The 21,913-nt window shown below is 36.4% G+C and overlaps 1 protein-coding gene across 1 annotated transcript in view; it reads right to left on the bottom strand.

The window, feature by feature from the left end:
• Positions 1–2,321: 2,321 nt before the first annotated feature.
• HIPK3 (homeodomain interacting protein kinase 3) overlaps positions 2,322–21,913 on the bottom strand; it is a 60,535-nt gene continuing 40,943 nt past the window's right edge. The window contains exons 4-15 of the mRNA XM_009580931.1: positions 20,866–20,952; positions 19,828–20,012; positions 18,889–19,048; positions 18,377–18,500; positions 15,118–15,239; positions 14,824–14,948; positions 14,560–14,721; positions 13,291–13,587; positions 12,167–12,307; positions 8,068–8,303; positions 7,661–7,788; positions 2,322–6,053 (exon numbers count right to left, since the gene is read on the bottom strand). Of these exons, the coding sequence (XP_009579226.1) occupies positions 5,577–6,053; positions 7,661–7,788; positions 8,068–8,303; positions 12,167–12,307; positions 13,291–13,587; positions 14,560–14,721; positions 14,824–14,948; positions 15,118–15,239; positions 18,377–18,500; positions 18,889–19,048; positions 19,828–20,012; positions 20,866–20,952 (2,244 nt within the window). The 3' untranslated portion in view covers positions 2,322–5,576. The remainder of the gene's footprint in view (positions 6,054–7,660; positions 7,789–8,067; positions 8,304–12,166; positions 12,308–13,290; positions 13,588–14,559; positions 14,722–14,823; positions 14,949–15,117; positions 15,240–18,376; positions 18,501–18,888; positions 19,049–19,827; positions 20,013–20,865; positions 20,953–21,913) is intronic.

The following is a 21,913-nucleotide window of genomic DNA, read 5'->3' as shown; positions in this document are numbered from 1 at the left end:
ATCACGCCTACCATTCATATACTGAGCATAATGTCACATGGTATGGAATACCCCATTAGCCAGCTGAGCTGGCTGTCCTGATTATGTCCCCTCCCATCTTGCGTACCTAGCTCAGTCAGTAGACATGGGAGCTGTCCTTGGACTAGGAGGGCACTTAGCAACAACTGAAAACATCAGTGTGTTATCAACATTCTCCTCATACTAAATCCAAAACACAGCACCAGGAAGAAATTTAACCCTATCCCAGCCGAAACCAGGACACTTACACATGAAAGGTAGCATCAATCACCACCAAATCCTATCCGTGATTTAATATGCCTTCCTGCACAGCAGGATCTCATCGGTGTCAGACTGACCATTTAAGTCACAGTGTCATTCGGTGTGGGAAGAGGGGCAGGAAGGGCCACAGCATTTCTCCAGCGTTCCTGAGCTCTGTACCACACAAGACATACATTACAGGCCTATAAGGACGTTACAGCTCTTTAAGCGGGGAGCAGCAGTATTTCTCAACCCTACCAAAACCTTGACTCGCGCTGCCCCAATTCATTACAGGAGCTGAAGTCACTGTATGTGCGAGTTGCACTAATTAACGTGAACCGACCATGATTGTCAGGACTGCACTGCTTTGTGAGTGATACCGAACAGTAGCTTCTCTGTTGCCTCCCAGAGACTGATCATTTCTCCAGCTGAAAACCTAAGCTAATTCATTGAGAAAGCATTGCATCATCCTGGACCAGTTTGTCCCGCTACAGATCTATAGCACGTGATAGCTCCATTGGCTCTCAAAGCTTTTCCTTGAATGAATCTGCTATCACAACTGCAATATATATTTGTCCTTTGCATTTAGTGACAGGAAAAATACTGATCAGATTTTAAACTGGTATTAGTCATCCTAAAGACAGCCGAGAGGAAGATTACTTACTGACAATTGTCTGTCCTAGTCCTATCCTTCCACAGGACGGCAAAGAGCCAGTTGGACAGTTGGACATTATTACTAATAGAAAGCAAGACCAGAAAGGACTTCAGAAACCACGTATTCCCTCTGAAAGGTTCAGGCTGCCTTTCCTTGTTTGCTAGATGTTTCCAAAATCAAGAGTGTAAAATACAGCAATATAGCGGCCCTGTTTTCTACGGGAAGTGATGGATATAGATACCAACACCAATACACATTTAAAAGTCAACAATACGCAAGTCTAACTGTAAAGAACAAAAAGGAAGCAGCTTTCATGGCAACAGAGGTGTCTGTAGAATTCGGACAGATGCGTAGCCTAAGGTGTAGTGCTGCAGAAGAGCTTTGCAGACAGTATGACCAACTTGCATTGAAGAGCGAGCAGATGTGAAAGATCAGTAACAGCAGCACCTCGTATTTAGCAAAGTAAAGCTTTCTGTCAATGCTGAAATAGTTCGGTATCAAAAATATATTGCACTGTCATTTCAGTCTTTTACATTTCATTTATGACAGCACCTTAAATGCAATGTTAAGCACAGAAACCATGCTACATCACAAATATGCATACCCAATAGCCTGCTTCGTGACAGGTTCCAAACCACTAGATTTCAGTAAGCACTGTAACCCCATGGCAGAATGAGCACATTTGGCTGGCAACAGCACCGGCAAATGCACCTTCCGTGGACGTCTGGTCCATACCAGGCTGGCCATCTGGAGCCACTGACCGCGTGGGGCCACCTGCGGCAGCAGGAGCACCTTCCTGCTGGCCAAGCAGCAGTTGCCACAGGCTTGGTACGAACTTCAGCAGCAGCGATGTATCTGCTGGTTCCTGGGCCAGGTAACCTTTTTCTAAGGTTGTAAAAGTGGGACATCCAGAACAAAGAACCTTCAAGGTTTGGCTACACTAAAGGCAGAATCTTAAGATCCTCCTAAGCAAACCTGGAAAGTTAATAAAATTTAGAATTTCAGAAAGAAGAGAAGCTTAGTCAAATGATTATATCAGAATTTTAGAGCCCTCCCCATGAATTTTCATCGCCTTTACCTTAATCCAACCTTGATGTAACACAGCAAAAAATGAAAGCCACCACAAGTCATCTGCTGCAATATATATTTTAATTCAAAGTGAATCTCGACAGTAATACACCATAAATTCTTATTTTGACACTCACCAAAATAGTCACCTGGAAAACCCGCTTTTTGTGACAAAGTACAGAAGGCTTGGTCACATTTAAATCACTGAGAACTAGAAAGAAATACTATCGCAAACTGTAAGAGACATTACATCCATAAAAAATTTTCCCAGTCCTCATATTGTAATATTGCACAGTGCAATTGCTACATGGCGAACTAGTGTAGCATAGAAATCCAAAGCAAAAAAAAAGCCACAAGTCTACAAATTGTTAAACAGTAACAGTTCAAACTTATTAATCAAGTCTCTATCACTGGGTATTTCTAGAACAAGTCTTCCTACAGCTTGCAGTGTGATTTAACTTTTACTTAACACAAACCAAGTTAATTAGCAGTAAAAACAGAAAATTTAAAAATTAAAACCAAAAAAAGTTAATACAGTAGCATATTTGACCAATAAAACACCCTGAAGTAAACTTAAAAACTGAACACAAGAAATTCATATAAAATCTTGCAAATTAAAGTAATATGCAGATATGCAATTCCATAGTCATGCAGTGTTTTATTTAAAAAAGGCATTAAAACGGTAAAGTGTATAAATGCTTCTCAGAGGATGACTTTTTTTTACAGAAAAGGCCCTCGCCCTGAGAGCTTTTTTTTTCTGCAGATGGGCCCTGGACACTTACAGTGACAAGAGTCCATTCTCTCAGAGTGTATTGCAGGATGGGGGAAAAGTCACCCGGTATATTGAATTTAAGCTGTGGCAGGATCCCAAATATTTCATTCTTTGAAATGCAGACATTTCTAAAATTACAATACATAGAAAGAGCAGCAAATCTAATTTGGGGCACATTTACAGCAACTTTTTCCTGCATCCGATAGGATACTGTTGTGATATACAGATAATTGTGTCAATTTAACAAGCACATTAGCTTAAAACCTTAAGCACAGTAAAAAGAAAGTACAGTAAATACATTAGACCAATGAAGATCCCCATGGCCCCAGAAAAAAATGCAGTATTTTTTTGTTATCACAATACAAAATTCATTTACTCCATTTGCATTGGTGATTCTTGGTGTGTCCATTGCCTGCAATGGAGTAAGCACCAAAAAAACGTCGTTCCCAACACAAGGGAGTGAACAGAAAACTATCTGCTGGACCATATAGCACAAGTTTGAAGTGGTAAGGTGGATATCCAATTTGAGCATTTTCTTGACTCCTTACATTTAGGCTTTATATATGTGTTGATAAGGTTTCAAATTCATCAGGATACTCCTAGTTTCTAATGTATACTTTATATACACACACTTGTACAAAATGCATAGAGTTGATTACTAAAAACACTGAAACTTTTGGGAAAAGTTAGGTTTCTTAATTTTCAGTGTGATTAAAAATGTACTGCTGGTATTTTTTTTTTTATGATCTAATACTGTTGTATTTTAGTTATTATTTAAAAAATAAATCAAATGTAGGCACATTTATTTCATTCAGACATTCATTAAATAAAACACTGCTTGTGTTAGTGGAGTAAAGAAAAAGATTACCAGTTATTAGCTTATTGACAGAGTTAAACTCAAATGCTTTGCACTCTTATTCCAGTCAACATTGCAAGGATTGTATTCCAGATTTTGTTTTAAAAAAAAGTTAAGTCAAGCCTGCAAGATGCAGCTCCTTAAGTATCTACACAATGCCAATATGAAAACACAAAAAAATTAAGTTACATCAATACATCCACTTATATGCAGTGATGAGCTCAAAGTTTATGGAGATAAAATACTGATGCAAATAACACACCCCAAAAAAACATATGCAATCATCTTCCATCATTTACAGTATAGTAGTTACGACACTTCAAACATGAAAACAAAATTAAAAAAAAAAAAAAACAAAAACAAACAACCAAACCCAAAACCCGGCTTCTATTTCATGTAATTAGACTTGTACAGAAATTAGAAGGCTAAGAAAGAACTAGTTAATCACCTAATTTCACAGCTATCTGAAGTGGCAATCATTATATAGCAGCTTATCTATGATACATTCAAGGTAAATGGTACAATTTATTACTTGCCCATAAGCTAAAACACAGCCTCAGCTTAATACCTTCTGTAAATCCCATCTCTACACTACAGTATACTTGAGGTCTATGAAAAAGTAGCTACCTTTTATAGGAAATGGATGATTAAGTCTTTGGTGCTGCAAAAGCAACTTCATTTGAACAAGACAAAAAACGAAAGAGACACACTTTCTAAGGAAAAAAATAATGCAAAAAGCATGTAATTTACGTCCCTGACGGAATGTATTAAATGAGCAAACACCCGCAACAGGCTAAAACAAATACTATAATGTAAAAAGACTAAAATCTCTCCCATGCATAAATGAAAGATTGCACACAAAGAACTCACATCTTTTCAAGCTTCAATAGTAAATATTCTGCTACTAGTTATTAAATACTGCATGGTTTGCCCAAGCTAAGATGAAACCACATCATGGATCAATGAGCACTTGGCTTTTTCTTTCCTTAGCTAGTCAGTCATGCCTACTGCACCTCTAAACATTTTATTATATCCAATTAGACAAACACTTTTAAAATAAACTACTTAGTTTGTATTGCAGTTCCATTTACCAGTATGAAATACTGTGTTGTGTGTCACTACTCAATAGCTACTGAATCAACTTTTCTTAAGCACTACTAAAGTCTTGTCTTGAAGCTAGATCATTCTGGGGGAAAAAAGACAGCAAAATTTGGCTACAGCAAAACATGCTGCCTTCTCAAAAAGGAAAACACACCCAATACTAAAATCATACCACACAAAACCCAAAATGAGCATTACGCTATCAAAAAAATCAGCAGATCTGAATTTTTAAGTGCTGCAGTCCTCAACATTTATATATAAGTAATAACATTAACAACCTCAAATATTTAAGGCACTATGTGTGGGAACAGTTTACAATGCAGCTGAGATTATTAGGACAACAACATTTAAGAGCAATGTTTAGGCTTTTTTTTTTGCCCATGCAAAAGACACATGCAATGTGAAGAACAACAGCTCAACTTTTAGATAAGTGACTCAACATTTAAACACCAAGATACGCAATACAAACAAGTTACTTCTATACTGTACTGCTGACATATGTGCATCTGTTGCTCTAGTTCTGTACACTGAATGGCTTCCCAAATGTAGACGTGTCTTGCACTAGTTAGAAGGCAATTTTATAAAAAATAGCAGGAGCAAAACCAGATTTCTGCTCCCATAAGTCACCTGTCTAAAGTTACTATATAAGAAGATAACATGACCAAAGACAAGTTATACCAAATGTGCAAAACACATTAAAAGTGAGTTTTTTAAAGCTCAGAGTTGTTTAAATTGCACCCAAGTCTACATGATTCAAAAAAATAATTTTCCTGTTGTGCCATGGCTAATATTTAATAAATACCATGTTTCTTCTGAAATCAAACTTCTGTATCATTGAGCTTCCTCAACATACTGTATTTGAGTTCTCACATAAATGGATACTGGCTGAGTTTTGTTGGACTCAATGGAAATCCTGTGTAAGCAGGTGATGCTGCAATGTATGAATGTGGTGGGAAAATTGGTTTGTATTGAGTCTGATGAATGGTTGGGGAAGGTAAGAGACGGGGATTTATGCCAACTGGAACTTGGTGTACTATACCACTGGGATGAGATATATTGTACGTTGGATGTTGTAACAAGGGTCTTGAGGTACATGGCGAGGCAAGGAGGTGGGCAACAGGTGCAGCAGTACTGAGGGGTGCCGACGACGGGTACGGAAGAATAGCAGGCTGTCCTCCAAGGTGGGTACTTCCAGAGAGATGCGCGTGCACGGTAGTGTGATTTGGACTTCCTTGCGGAAGGGAGAAAGCATGACCAGCAACGCTGGCTGGGATGTAAGCCTGCTGCCTCCGATGAGCATAATTTCCGTTCCATTCCTGCGGCCCAGATCCAAAGTGCTGAACCTGTCCACACACAGAAATGGGCAGGTCTTAATATTTCTAAGTATAAAGAGAGTTTGAAAAATGGAATAATGCACTAAAACTAGTCAACTTAAAATCAAGAGAAATATAGAGACAGGAATAGTTAAATGCTTAAACAAAAAAAAAAAAAAATTAGCTATTTAGATAGTAGCACAGACAGGAAATCTGACAATAAGAGATGATAAACAGAACACAAGTCATTTTAATGCTCTTGCAAAAAAAAAAAAAGATAAAATGCCATGCTGGGCTGTTTTAACAGAAATACCATGTATCACATGAGCAAGGTGCTTATTCCACTCTACTCAGCACTGGCTTGGCATCAATTGGAAGTGCTGCATTCAGTTTGGGCACCATAATGAGGCACAAAGAGGACAAATAGGAGAGAAATTTTAGAGGAGAGCAGAAAAAATAATAAACGGATTGAAAATATCTGAGACAACTAGGCAAACAGAAGTCTAGGGCTATGATCACAGGAAGATGTGGCAATCATTAACAGTTATAAAGAGAAAGACTAAAAATCAATTACTCCCAGTAAATGACACAGACTTCAAACTACATAGGGCATCTACCAAAGAAGGAAGGATCAGCATAAATTTTTGTAATGAAAATAACGCTCTACACTTTCTGCCAAGAGGCTGAGGAGCTGCAGTCATTGAAAAGATTAAAAATTAATACTATGCTAATCATATTAAGGTTTGCTTAGAATTAATTAAACCAATCCTTCTGCATAATCATGCAGAAGTGGAGATTGTGTCTAAACTATTCAAGTCATTATTGGTAAATCCTCTTATCTACATATAGCATGCTTGCATTCAGTATTTAACTTACAATTTAATATTCACAGTTACTCTGGAAGACTTATACGAACAGGTACTGCTCTTACATTAAATGTACCTCCAGATATCTAACCAAAAGCTCAATGCAGCTACAGCTCAAAAATTAATTAAAAGAGGCTTAAACTTGATGTCATGTGTAAACTTCAGTTGTCAGCCACAGCAGACATATTTACTATGTTGTTGGGTAATGGTAAAAGTAGCTTTTAAATTAACTTTGGGTATCTTCCAACATTGGATTGAACTACAATCACAACCTCTTCCCACCCCAGCTTTACTACCTGGCAGCAAAGGTAAAAAACAGTTGGGTTTGCTAAGCTCTATCTCATCTCCGGATACTCAAACTATAAGCATTTTCATGCACAGTACTAACAGAACAAGACTGAAATATAGCCCATTTTTAACTGCACACTATGAGCATTTTAGCATTTGGATGTAGGAAAAAAAAATACGCTAACATATTTTTCATTTTGTCTCATGCTTTGATTTTGTGTAGGCATTGGTAATTTTCCCAGTATGGCTTTTCTATCATTTTTAAAAATAAAGTCAGCTGCTTTAAAGAAAACGACCAAAAGTGAAAGATATGTATGACTTGCCCAGTAAGTTGAAATCCATTTTCAAAATTTGAACACTCCTGCAATCAAGTTGTGGACAACCTGCAGTTGCCATTTACAGCAATTGAAATTATGAGCGTTCAGCATGTTTGGAACGTCAAGACAGAAAAAATACTACTTAGATGTGAGTAAGTACACATACCTGACTGAAGTTTATATGTTGCTGATGGAATGCTGATGTCAGTTTTTGCTGACGGTTTCCTACAATAGAAGACTGGTTTATTCTTCCTAGGACAGACCGACCCTTTTTCAGTGGCTGGCATGTAGCATCTTCCAAGATATAAATGAACAATGTTATGTTTTTGTTGTCACTATTCTCTTCTAACAAAAGTTGGACAAAGTTTCATTTGCTTCAGCATACAAGGAGAAATAATAAAATAATACACTAATTAAAGTCTTAAAAACCAACACAATTTAGAAGTGTTTATTACAGATTAGCAGATACATGAGTAGGTCAAAATCTTCATATGTATGGCTATTGAATAAATACTCAAACTTCTATTCTTACCTACTGCTATAGAAAGAAAAAAAACACCTGAACTAACTTACCTGTATTCACCATCTGTTCATCAAGATGTAACCTGTTTTCAAGTCTCATTGGTGGTACCACTACTGTGCAAACAGCTGATTTGGTTTCAGGATTAACCGATGCTCTTGCTTCCTTATTTTTATTGGTATTAGCTACAAAGCCATTTTCCACAAATGGGCTGTCATGTCCCGAAGAGTCTGAAGTTGGGGAACCATCCACCGTATCACATCCACTCTCCTGTTCGTCGTCTGACATGCTATCAAAAAATAAAAGTATTGCATTGAAACAAATACATTTTCATAATATAAATGCATTTTATTAAATTACTACATAAAATTTACGGAAGTGAAACTACCCAAAGGTGGATAAAAATGTTACATTTTAATTATACAAGCACAGACATTCAGATGGCAGTTCAATATTCAAACGGATTCTAGCCATAAATTGCAAGGCTCAGAGAAAGGAGATAACTTCTACATAAAGACTTAGGTGTGTAACCCAACTTGCACCCACTTTGTAATTTATCTTTTAAATAGTCTTGTACTTATAAACCACCTGAAATTTAGATTTTTAGGTCAAATAAAAGGTTGAAGAAGATTATTTCATTTCTTCCTGAATCAAAACATAAAAGTCTCCCAATTGTTATTACACTAGCAAAAGACAACACACTGATCTAATTTTCTTCTAGAAATCAGCCACATCCCGGAGTCTGCGAAAAGCTGTCCCTGAGGCCCGTGAGAGTCAGGATGGGCTAGAGAGTGCTGAGGAAGCAATCTGCTCAGTGGCAGGCAGCTCCCTCTCATCTGCGTATCAACCACCAGCAGCTACACTAGACCTTACCTACAGAAAAATTAGGTCTCTCTGAAGCTCCTCCGGAGAGCACTGCCTGTGCGTGACTGATAGATTCTTTTTCACAGATTTAGATTAAGGAGACAAACGCAACCCTCTATTTAGATGGCAGCTATTTTGGCACTTGTGGTCTGTGAAATGCATGCTGGTCAAGTGGTGCAAACTCATTCATTATACCACTGCATTTACCAAAGCAGCTGGAAGGGGAAAGAGGTGGAGAAACCAACTCATAATAATAGCCTTTGCTAACATTTATCGAAGCTCCGTGCTGGTATCAGAAGAAGAAAGGGCTAAGAAGATGGTAAATGCCAGCTGCCAGAAGCAAAACCACAGTCCAATCAGTGGAACCAGAACCAAATACCTTTTAGGCAGCAAGTAGTAAACAACCTGGGAAAGGAAACTAATTTACGATGAGGTATATTGCCAGAAAAGATATTAATCTCATTTATGTATTATTTATTACACAAGCAAAAGGTACATCACAGACCCATCATTAACAAGAACAAAAAAGAAATTTAACTAGTCCTCAACTGGGACTGTGGCAAGTATAGATTATATAGATAGCAAGAGACATCCTTCACTTTAGCTCACTTAATGGAGCTAAAATGAACAGTATGAGGTGATGAGTAAAAAAGCGTAGACGCTAACAAAGGTTAGAGAGGACAGACATGAGAATTAAGAATTTCGTAAACTAGAACATGAAAACCCCAGTTTATATTAAAAATTGGTAGAATACATGCTTAACTTAAAACACGCAAGTAACAGCTCTGAATTCACTAACTTGACATATGGTCAAGTGCTTTGGTGATTTTATAGCTAATCTAACAGGTCCTTATAGCATGGCAATTAAATTAAGACAATATAAATAAAACCATTTACAAAATTTAATTTTTTGTGAAAAGTACTTTGACACTATGAGGGCCAGCACAAAAACCTGAAGTCTTACTCAACAGAGCTAAGTAATTCTGAATAGATTTTTTAAGTAACAAATAGTGATACTGTGACAACTACTGAGCAATTAATTATATTTCTATATTCTTAACTTTTTATATTCTTAACTTTTGATTCAAGTTACTAATTATATGACTTAATATAAGTCAAATGCTAGTGAAACCAGAATCTGACACACTCCTCTGCTATTGACACAAAGTTGAATTACAGAGGGGAAGTCAATTACAGGTCAGTTCCTCGCAGTTCAAAGAAAACACTGTAAAATCAGGCAGGTCTTCATAAAAAGTTCTCTGAAGTTTTGAATGTTTTGTCATTATAAAGGGTATCGTAAGCAGGACTGATAATGTTAACTATCAACCAGTAAGACTGCCTGATGCCTCCCAGTATATGACATGTCTTGTTACCTAAATCTTTACTAAAATTTAACCATTCGAATGGAAATTCTTCAAATGCTGCTAGTTAGTTTCTTGTTTCACAGTCAGAAATTACAAATGCTTGAAAATAAGACCAAGGAAATACACCTGGTTTAGTCCATCTATATAACTGGCAATTTTTTATTTTAGTATCTCCAAAGTCCCAGAAATAGCAGAAATTTGTCTGGGATTATCTTCTACACCAACTCACTCTGAAAAAATGAAAAATCTATCCATGTGCTCCATTACTATACTTTTGTTGTTGGATCTAGCAGTTGTATCCGCAGATTGAGTTGGATCAGTTTAGTAACCCAACAGAAAACTAATCCACCCAAAAACCTGTGTGACTGGATTAAGCGTAACACAAAGCTGCATCTTGAGTAAACTCAAAACCTTTCCCCAGTCCTAGCACTCACCAGACTATACAGACTATTCTAAGACTCCTTAGAATACGCCTTCCCAGCCCTGGACAGTACAGAGAATAACAACACACTACACCTTTCAGCGTATTCAGCGTCCAATACTGCAGAGATTTGTTCAGTGAATCCAAAGATTTCAGGCCTTACATAACAGCAAATGGATGACTAAGTCGTTCATGCATAAGTCTTTTTATACCCCCCCCCTTTTTTTTAGGGGAGAGGGTTGTGTTTATATAAACAGAATCATTTATATATATAAATTATCCATTAAAAGCATCATTAAGTCAGGCTGTCCAAAATTTAAAACAAATAAAACTGCCTGTACAGACTAGCAGTTCCATTTCCTTGTCAATACATGCTGTGATAGACTCTTCAATCACTTTAAACAAACTTTTCTTTCATTAGGATTCCAATCTTACTCATTTTGCACACTGCTCCAAGTTTGAATCACTCTTGTCTATATAGAAAGCTATTTTACAGAAAATAGGAAGTGAACTGTAGAATAAAAATAAAAGAATTGGTCATGCTTATGGCAGTTGCTTGAAAAAGTGAATTGTATCCCTAGGTCACAGAATTTCTGTGGGATATTGAGTAAATCATATTAAACCAAACTTTTCACCAATACCAGCAACTATATATCTCAAATGTTTCTTGGTCCACAAACTCGTATCTAGGAATCTGATTTGTAGAAACGCCACAAGTAGCTACAACTAAAATTTCAACATATTAGCACCAGAAGGGCAGGGACTGAAATATTAGGAAAAGCCATTTGCAGGTGCCCCAGCCAGAACATCCCAAGTCAGTGGGAACTTCTGACTGTGTCACATGTCCATGTTTTATGAGTGTCACACAGATAGGTGCTTTAGTGTGAAGCTCTCAGGTAGTGTGGGGAAAAAAAAAAAAAGCCGTAAAATAGATCAGATTTACATTGAATGTTTTTATAAGAGTGAATTTTGAATAACATGCAAAAATGAAGGCTTAAGCCAGACACCAAGCAGTGAAGATAAAAATATTTAAAAGCTGCTCATATGAACAGTGTTCACATAAGACAGGGTTATGTTTGGTAGCAGAAAAAAGGCATCAATGTCATTAAAGATTACAATACAAGATACACAATGGGAGAACAAGAGGGTGCAAAAATTAAAGATGTTCTCGTAACTTCAAATCTGTCACATCCTACTTCAGCTTGCTTAATTTTGCAACCTTAGTTTTGTTCTAAAGGAAGTTGCATGCAACATGTTTATATTTTCTGTGTGAATATAATTCATTCAGTATTCTGAAAACTTCCAACGTAGCAAGATGGTTCTGTTATGAACAATAAAAGAACAGTCTATGCTGTGCAACTGTAGGCCAATAAATTAATTTTTAAATACATCATTTAGCCTCACCAGATGGCAACACAACACGACTTTCGCATTTTTTATTATAAACCGAGTCTGCTGTATACTAGGATCTTTCTTTTTACTGAAAGGAGCACAGCTTTTTACCTGTTGGATCTCTTGCAAGGAGATGGACTGGACTGTCCCGAGGAGCTAGTACTCAGAGTGCTATCAGGACTGCTGAGAGAACACACGCGGTCAATGTTCAGGGTGTTCTGGCAGGCTTCACAGTCAAGGCTACCTTTACACCTACCACACAAAAAGAAAGTGAGCAAACATAATATCTCTCATTCGTTCTTTCCGTACGCCACTGACTTAGGTGTAGCTATGGAATAAAAAGGGGTCAAATACTAGAAAAGGTCCCTTAAATGTAAATTAATATCCAATTCCTTGTTTCTTTTACATCCGAAACAGATTTTTAAACCTTTTCAAAGTTCTTCTGGAAATTCTAGACTAAACATGCATTTTTTGAAACCTACTAAATGAATACATTTTTTACTGAATCAGTACAAAAACAAGAAGATAAAAGGCTTTACTACAACAGTTCAGAGCCTTGAAACATTTGACAAAGTTTAGATTTAAAATACAAGTTCCTCCAGTTCAGAATCATTATAAGTAAAAATAAAGTTGAACAAACATTAAACTTTTAAGCCCTCATTTAAAATGATACATGCTTCTTTGATAGCTTTGTGAAAGAAAACTCCTTTGGGGGACCACGATCACCATCTTTTATACCCAAATGCACACCTTTTCATACTGTTAGAGAAGTATTTTTTACCCATATATATGTAATGTTTATCTACTGGATGCTACTGCTAGAATGACAACATTGATTATACAAGGCCAGAAGACTGATCTTCAACAAATAAATAGGGTATGACAGTATTAAGCAAAAAAAAAAAAAAAAAAAAAAAAAAAAAAAAAAGAAAAAAAAACCCACCACAAAAACGCTGGACCAAAAAGTATCCTGTTTTGACCAAATCTGTTACAAAAGAATAATAAATTATTTGTTTCCTGTTGCAAATGCCTAATGTACATAGATTAATGAGGTAGACTTTTAAAAGTATTTTTCACTTTCAAATAATATACTGCTACAGAGTTAACTTCTCAGTGAAATTTGATGAGAAGTGCATTGTTTGTCTTTTTCTACCTCAGATTGATTAAATACAGTAGCTATGCTAAGACAGCTATATTTAAGTAACACCTTAATAAAAGTAAACATCGATTCTTACTCTCTCAGTGAATGCGTTCGTCCTATGTCATCTTCATCTGTGTCACTGCTGATGGTGATCACGCTGACTGCTGGGCTGGGGGAACCGGCAATGAAGATAGCCTGGCGCTGTTTGGTTGAAAGAGGTGAATCAGGGTCCAGCCTGACCGATGCTTCACAACAGTTACTTTCCTGTCCTTCTGAGTTATGATTGTCCTGTGCTTCTATACAACTTATTCTCTTTACAGCCTTCAGGTTAAGTATCTTTGGAGATATAAAGGCTGAATTTTGGATATTGGTATTTTGTAACACATTGCTCCTGCAAAGAAAACACACCATTTGACATTCAGTGAATCTGACCAACAGACCTGAAAACTGCACTATTTTCAACAAAACCAAAGAAAGCAATGTAGGCTAAAACACCATTTTTCTAAACTAATACAAAGAAAAACACAAAACAGGAAACAGAGTCATAAACACTTGGCACATATGATTTCAGACATTAATAAAAAAAAACCAGAAACATGCTAATAAGAAGCTATGTTGCCGCATCCAAACTAAGCAATATTTAAGACTGAAATTTGCAACAACATCGAATACAATACATTGAAAATCCCATTTTCTTATAAACGAAAAAAGAAACTAAAATCCCGTTTGGATGAAAAACAAGCTAACAAAACCTGGCCAGATTTCCTGCGAAGATTTTCCCTGAAAACAAGCTTCTCAATGAAATCCTTGCTTAAAACAAGACTGCTGAAATTGGCCTCTGTAGCCCATTATTAGGGCATCCCACAACTTTGCAAATACTTTGTATGGCAGTGAGGCATATTTTCTTCAGCAAGCAGCTGAAGTATTTTTGGTCACCAGTGAAAGACAGACTATTCTTAAGACGATTGTAAGGCATACTGCAGCCCTGTTACATAGTATCTCTTTATTTTTAGTTGTCTAAAGCTGATATATCCTCATGCACATAAGCTTAGGAATATCTCATTAGAACTACCTCAGTATATTCTTATACCTTTCCAAAGGCTATAAAGACAAATTTGCTATCATGATAGGCACATACTAATCAAAAGGAACTAAAACCTCTTACTATTGCAAGTATTTTTCCACCTAGTATGTATTACCAAAACAACACTTAAAACTCAGGGCAGAAAGAACAAATTTTCCCAAAAGACCGATTGAGTACAATTGTTGCTAACAAACATGCCACTTTTACAGGCTATTCCCCTGCCCATTGAACAGCAACTACAGATACACTATCTCTGAATGTTAGAAATATTCTACCAACCTGTTCTGACAAAGTTTGTTCCTCTTGGTAGCTGCAGGCTGAGGCCAGACAACATGTGCAATGCCCACACTAATTGGCTGAGGGGCAGACAAGGTTATCTGATGTGTTAAAAGAGGCTGTGGTATCATTGAATTGTAATGGGCGCCCTGGGTAATAATCTTCCTGAGGAAAAATAAAGGAAGTTTTAAAATGCAAGACATTCACATCCATAGATCTTGTTAAACCAAAGCCATTAAGGTATTGCACAAAACTACGTGGACTTACCCCCAGTCTCCAAGCCTCTGTGGACCAGCCACAGGATCAGAGGCCAGAGATGTAGCAGGACCTGCCACTGGTGCTACTTGCTGCCATGCAGGAACCAGTATTTGCTGGGTCTGATTCGACCATGTCTGTTGTGAAGCAGAGAAGATTTCATGATGCAAAGAATGACTGAATTTACATTAGCTGCTTGTAGTTCAGCACAAAACAGAAGAGGGACTGCAACAGAACTCTACAAGGCAAAAGTATTTACCAACTAATAATAAAGCAAGTAAGATTTTTACTTTAAAGTAAGCCAACCTGAGAAAGGATTCCTGCTCGAAACTGTAGTGGCTGAATTGCGTGGGCTTGGGTCACCAACGGAACTGCGTTATCCACCCTCAGGGAGAAACTGGTGGGTTTACTATGGTTTGTAGGAATTCCTATCAGGGAGAAAAACACATACCCAAGCTTTAAGCAGAACACCAGTCTTGCATATATTTTCTGAGCAGAATGCAAATGTAAAGGATAATTTTACAACATTTTACTATTTTTTCTTGATGTGTTTATTATCTAATTCCATAATTTCAAACCAAATAAATCAAAACCTAAAAGATTTTTGTTCCATTACGTATCTGCACAAATATTTGATGCTGTAATTTCCAGAAAGAACTGCCAATAGCTACTATTTGGAAACAGAATACTAGAGAGCGGAACAACTTTGGCAGGAAGTTCTGCAAAGCTAAGCATTTTACTCTTTATCACAAGTTACATTAGAAGTATTTGAAAGGAAGCAGACAAAAGTAAACAGAACTGAATTTCAAAGCTTCTCACAGCTGACTCCTGCACATCTCATGCTCTGTATTTCCAGCTAGCTGAAACCCGTTCCTCTTGGCTCTTACAGCTGGCAACGCCACATTTATAATGCCCCTATTTGTTACCAACTCTTTTGTGGGAAACAATGTAAAATTTTCTGTGTATGCCATCAAATATCTGCAGTAGAATCCATAATCCTGTTCCTCCCTTTATCAAAATAATGCAAACCGTAGCACTGTTGGAATATTACCACAAGAGCATAATGGGAAAAAGATGCATCTCATACAGATTTCATTATTGTCACAGGAAACTAACAAATGTATAGCAATGCTGCAATTTTTACTACTAATAATAATTTTTGACATAACAATGTTAAACTAAAATGAAAGAATTTTTTTCAAGAGATATTGCAACAGAACAGCTGTGCTAGAAGAAAATACTGGCTAGGCAAATATATCAATTTCATCTTCTAACTGCACTTTGTGTCTTGTGCTTTAGTCAAAGACTAAACAATGGGTGTTTGGAGGTAACTACTAAAGAACTAATAAACTAAAGATTAAAAGTGGGGTTTTTTTAAAATCTTTACAATAAAGGATGAAAGAAAATCTTCATCTGATGTAATTCTCTCATGACATAACACAATACAAGGTTATAACCATGCAGTCCAAAGCTTTTAATTTTGAAACGCTGTTGACTAATTTTTTCCACACAGCCATCTAGAACAGCAACATCTTAACTCTGCCAGTAGTAGTGAGCCTTAGCACTTCAGATATTCAACAGAGCAGCCAAGCAGGGAAAAATTGATCCGGTGCCAGATATCATTAATATCCCTTTCCCTCCATGCCAGCAACTCAACTTGTCACCTATGTGATGAAAACAATATATTCCCTTCATTCAAGCTGTAGCAGAATTTAAATTTGGAAGTTTACGATCATACTAAGAATACAGTATACAGATCACAGATAAAGTATTTGCCTGTACTGTTTCCTTTTCTATAATCACTTTATTCATCTGGGTATAATGAAAACAGTAGGGTTTTTAAATTATGAGATATGTCATTGTGTAAAGCACATATACAATTTAAATAAGAAATTACTTAGCCATACTAAGTGCTCAGGAGGAAATCTGAATGAAGCCATGCATTTAGCTCATACAGCCTCTGACACTCTGCACGGTGAATACTCGGAGCTTTCATGAATTTCTGGAACTCATGATATATGCAGCAGCCACAGATAATATTAGATAAAGGCAGACACAGCAGACTTTATCAGTAAAGAGATAAAAACTTCCTGGGCTCTAAGTTTAGGTTAAAAGTGTTCTGTTTATTTTTCCAGAGTGAATCTAGTGTGATTTCTAGAACTTCAAACTGCAGAGGGAGAACTAAGGAGGAGTTTGAAAGTCATTCTTCAAAAAACCTACTTCCTATAAATTCCATCATTTCAAGATCTGATCTAAACATAAAGCTAAACCATCACCAAGACAGATAAATTGCATCTTGGGAAATGAAGACTATAACCAAGCTAACTTAATAAGCAAACAATATAAATTACCTTTCCCCCTCCATAAATGACTATTACTAGGATAAGAAAGGCTGTTTTTCATCAGCTCCTCTCTGATCAGCCCATTATAAACAGAAAAAACAAGTTTTGCTTGATATGTTCTGAGACCTAAATGAGGTTTTAAAGACTCCTCCAAAAAATAAGACCTACATTTGCATGATGCAAATGTATTTGTTTAGGGAAATAGAGGTCAACTGCACTACCATGTGTCCTTCTAGAGATGCATATGCTTATTTGGTCATTTTCTACACTGTGGAAATACTTCTGTGCTAGCATTTCCACCTTGCAGCCTTCCAAATGTTTCTGATAATTGAACCCTCAGCCAATTATTTCTTTCCATAAATACAAAACTGTATGCTTAAAACAATCTTGTCCTTTGTAATACAGAAGAGTTCAGCCAAGCTGCCCTTTCCTCCTCACAGCATGATGCAATCAACATTCTCAAAGATTTAGTTATATGTTTTTCAGCCATCAGAAAGCTGCGGCAGTTCTAGCTAGCATTGTAACCAGAGGACAGTAAATGTAACACTGTTTATGTAGGGCAGCTACATCCTTAAATGAAGCCCCAGGTTTCCAGATGTTCTCTTAAACATTCACAATTAAAAAACCCAACTTTATTATCCAGACAGATTTATCACAAGAACTGTCATATTTTCTCATCCTTATCCCTAAGATACCCTAGGGATGGGGTGGGGGGGTGGGGGACGACCCATAAAACAACAAAATAAAACAAAACCAACAAAAGAAAAAAAAACCAACAAAAGAAAAAAACCCAAGCAAACCACCACAATCGAACCAACAAACAAAAAAATCCCAACACACACAACCACCAAAAAAGAAACAAAAAAACCACACCACCAAAAAACCCACCACAACACTGATATTCCCCTCATCTTTCTTGTTTCCTCTCAAATTTTATTTCAGAATACCAATGTGTCCCTCTATTTTATCCAAGATATATATGTATACATATACATGTGTGGTACATGAAGATGGGCTCTGGATATTCTGCACATGCTGATTTGCTATTTCTTTCAGAAAGGTGCAATGTATCTGGATCTGACTCACATGCTAATTTTTTATGACATAATTAAGTTATTTTAAATATATAGCTTAAGTGGATATAATGGAAAACTCAAATACTGCTAAGAGACAGACAGCAACGCTCATATTTCAGGAACTGTAACAATTACAGTTAAACATACCTTGAATAGTTGGAGGACATATAATCAATGCCTGTTGGAAAACATCACTGCAACCAAACTGAGCAGTTCCTGCCTGCAGTGGTATCCCTTGGTGCAAAACTGAATGGGCAGATGCAGTTATCGCCTATGGGAACAGATTCAATGCAGGCAACATTATAACTGTGAATCTAAATCTCTCACACACTTGTCTCACCAGCTTATATAACAAACAACTAAAACAACTTATAAAAATTAAAATTTCAAATACATTTCATAGGAAGCAATCCTGTTTGGCCACTGGAGGGCACCACAATACAGCACTGCTTTGCTATGGCAACACCAGTTTGTAACTTAATTTTGAAACATACTGAATTCTAAACGGTTGGTTGGTTGGTTTGTTCGTTTAAGAAAACATTAGGAAAAAATGAGAGTGAAAGACAGAAGATTTTGTCACTTACTAGATGTACTTTTCCAATTATGAAATTAGAGAAACAGCATTAACACAATTTATATTTTAAGAAAAATGTTTTTACCTGACTTCTTACTGGACCAATTTTGGTAAAGCTCGCAGTCAGATTAGCTGCACTGCCTGAGGCAACTGGTCTCATAAGTGATGTTTTATTGTGATTACTTAAGTCATACAAATTTGATCTGCATTTGCAAACATCCATGATATGAAAACAGGACTTCACTCTATCAAAACCAGAAAATAAGTTGCTTTAATTAGAATTTCATGTTGTTAAATGTATAAAACAATTCCTCAGAACAAGAAAAAAAAAAATAGCCCACAGTTCCCAGTTTCACAGAATGGCATCATACACAGAAGTAGAAAAAAGAAATACTGCTATTACTACGTTCACATCAAGCATTTGTAATGCGTATTTTAAAATCAAGAAAAATACTGCTATTTCCTGCTCCTTGTAAATAACACCATTTTCTAACAAGCGCATACAAACAGGAATGATAGTAGACTAAATAGATGGGGAAAGCTCTTTCTTTCAGTGAAATGCTTGCACTTTATGAAATCCACAGTGAAATACACAGTTCCAGAACCACAAGACGACTTTCAATATATTCCATATTACCTTCTTTTATGCATTGATTATCTGAGATGTTAATCTCAAGAGGAAGTGCCTACCCTAGCTCTCAATGACTGACAGGAACTAAGGCTCTTCATACTTCCAAAAATCAAGCCCAAGTTTCTGCAGTGTTGGAATTTTATCAACCAGGCATATAAATTATAACTTAGAAATCTATTGCTTTAAATGTTACTTTTCAGAAAAAAACAGTTATTTAAGCAGTTTCCTTGACCAAGTAGACGTGTCTAATATTGCAAGCACTTGAAAGAATTCTCTACGACTTTACAAAGATGACAAAAGATTTTTCTTTCTGATAGCAGATGAAACAACACTATTATACACATGAATCATGACAACGGAGATTTAAAAAAATAATTTTTGTGTGTTACATACTGGTTGCTATGAGGAAAATCAAGGAGGTGCTTCATGGTAACAAAAGAATGGTTCAGGGTCTCAGCTGGAGTGATTCTTAAATCAGCGTCGATCAGCAACATTTTCTTCAACAGACTGACAAATTCCCTCCTATCTGCCTTCTCTGCCAACAGGTCACTTCCTTCCAAATCCATCACCATGTTCACCTGGCATTGAACAAAACAGTCACATAGAAGACATGCATATTGGTTTAACTTTTTCTGTTATTGCTTTTTGCTATAAAATACTAATATTTAATGATTTTATCATGTGGAGCACGGTGAATTTGCTAGCTTATCCCAGTACGGTTGGCTTGGAATTGGAATTTTTTCTGCACACACTACTCCCCTTGCACCCTTCCCAGCTAAAAACCCCTGAAGGCTTTATTCCAGTCTGGGACTTGGAATTTTAAAAGTAAGGTTTGGGATAAAGATCTTTATATGGTCTAACTTAAACTACAGAGGTAGTCTTCAAAAAAGAATTTCAAACATGTATTAATGCCAATCTTGCAAATAGATTTGATTCTCTTTTCAGGATACGGAAGAGAATGAAAAATTTCCTTTTGTTATTGACTAGAGAGTTATAAAGCTAAAGAAAAGTGCGGAAACAGCTAAGTTTTTTTAAAAAAAGGAAAAAAATAATTATATTGAGAATTATATTGTTAAGATAGCAGAATTATACTGGAAATTATATAGTTAAGATAGGATCCATAGGCATTCTTTTTTTACCCAGAATGGCAGATAAGGTGGAAGAGAAAGTATACATTATACATAAAATTAAAGGGTTCCCACCACAAGGACAAGTACCATTGTTTAACACAAGCAATGACAAAGGAAGACCTTTGTAAAAAGCCGAAAGGACTGACATAGCTAGACATTTTCCTCAGAGCAACATATACAGAGAGTAATGGATATGACTGATACACAATAAATAATATTCTAAAAGGTGTTCATTTCAAACTAGTAAAATGTTTTAAAATCACACATTCCTTTTGCAAAGGAAGAATGCTTTAATACTCACATGCACTATATCATCCAAACTGTTGAAAATATACTTCCGGGCCTCTTTAGACTTCATACCTGTCTCTGCCTCATGCTCTTCCAATGTCTCAAAAAAGAAAAGGAAAGCTGAGTTTACAAGTTGACAATAAAGGACACCTACAGCTACAAAGTAACTTTACATATTTATCAGCCTACTAAACCTGTTTTTTAAAAAATAATTAATATTTCAATTGTATATTTGTATGCTGCTTTGCTGACTATTTTCATTTTCTAAATCAAAACACAAAAACTACTGAATTTCACATCTGAGTGATCACAGTACTGGATTACAATAGATGGCTTGTAAATCACACAGGAAGTGCTGAAAGCCTAGCAAAACATTGTTTAATGAAACTCTTATGTGCTTCTATTTTTACATGTCACAGGTTTTCTATTGCTTGTATTTTACACATTTCCTCAAACTCAGACTTTTAACTCCAAACAACAGCAACATCATATCACTGTAAAAAAAACCCAAAAAACAAAAAACAAAAAACAACAACAAAAACAAACAAACAAACAAAACACACCCCCAAAAAAACCCAGGCAGGTTCTGTTCAATTTCTCTTTGCTTTCTCTTTTCTTTTGTTATTCTTATACTTTTATTCCTTTGCATACACAACAGTTGGTGTACGTATTTTAAATACAGAAGTATGAAACAAACAATTAAATCGCAGAGAATGAATGCGATCACCTATCAGTGATTTATGAGCTGGAATACCGCTTTCTGTTACAATTTTCCTCCTTCAACACAGACAGCACCAGGAGGCAGGTTTTGTTTTAAGAGTCCATGTTGCAGGAGGCAAGGCAGGATTGCAAGGAAAAAATTTTTTTAACATGGAGATTACAAAAAAGTTTCCAAAATTAACTTTGACAAAAACTGCAAGTAATGACTAATGGTCCTTTCTTCCCCCAAAACAGCATTTAGTCTGCTGTGAGAGATTTAACGTCTGAAATATAAGAGCTTCTGAAAATGGGGAGGGCTGTGGGCATCAAGAACTCATTCAGGTTCTCCGATACGGAAAAGG

The sequence above is a fragment of the Fulmarus glacialis genome, unplaced genomic scaffold (assembly GCF_000690835.1).
Source record: "Fulmarus glacialis isolate BGI_N327 unplaced genomic scaffold, ASM69083v1 scaffold327, whole genome shotgun sequence".
Classification (NCBI taxonomy): domain Eukaryota; kingdom Metazoa; phylum Chordata; class Aves; order Procellariiformes; family Procellariidae; genus Fulmarus; species Fulmarus glacialis.
This window is presented reverse-complemented; position numbering and strand designations above follow the sequence as displayed.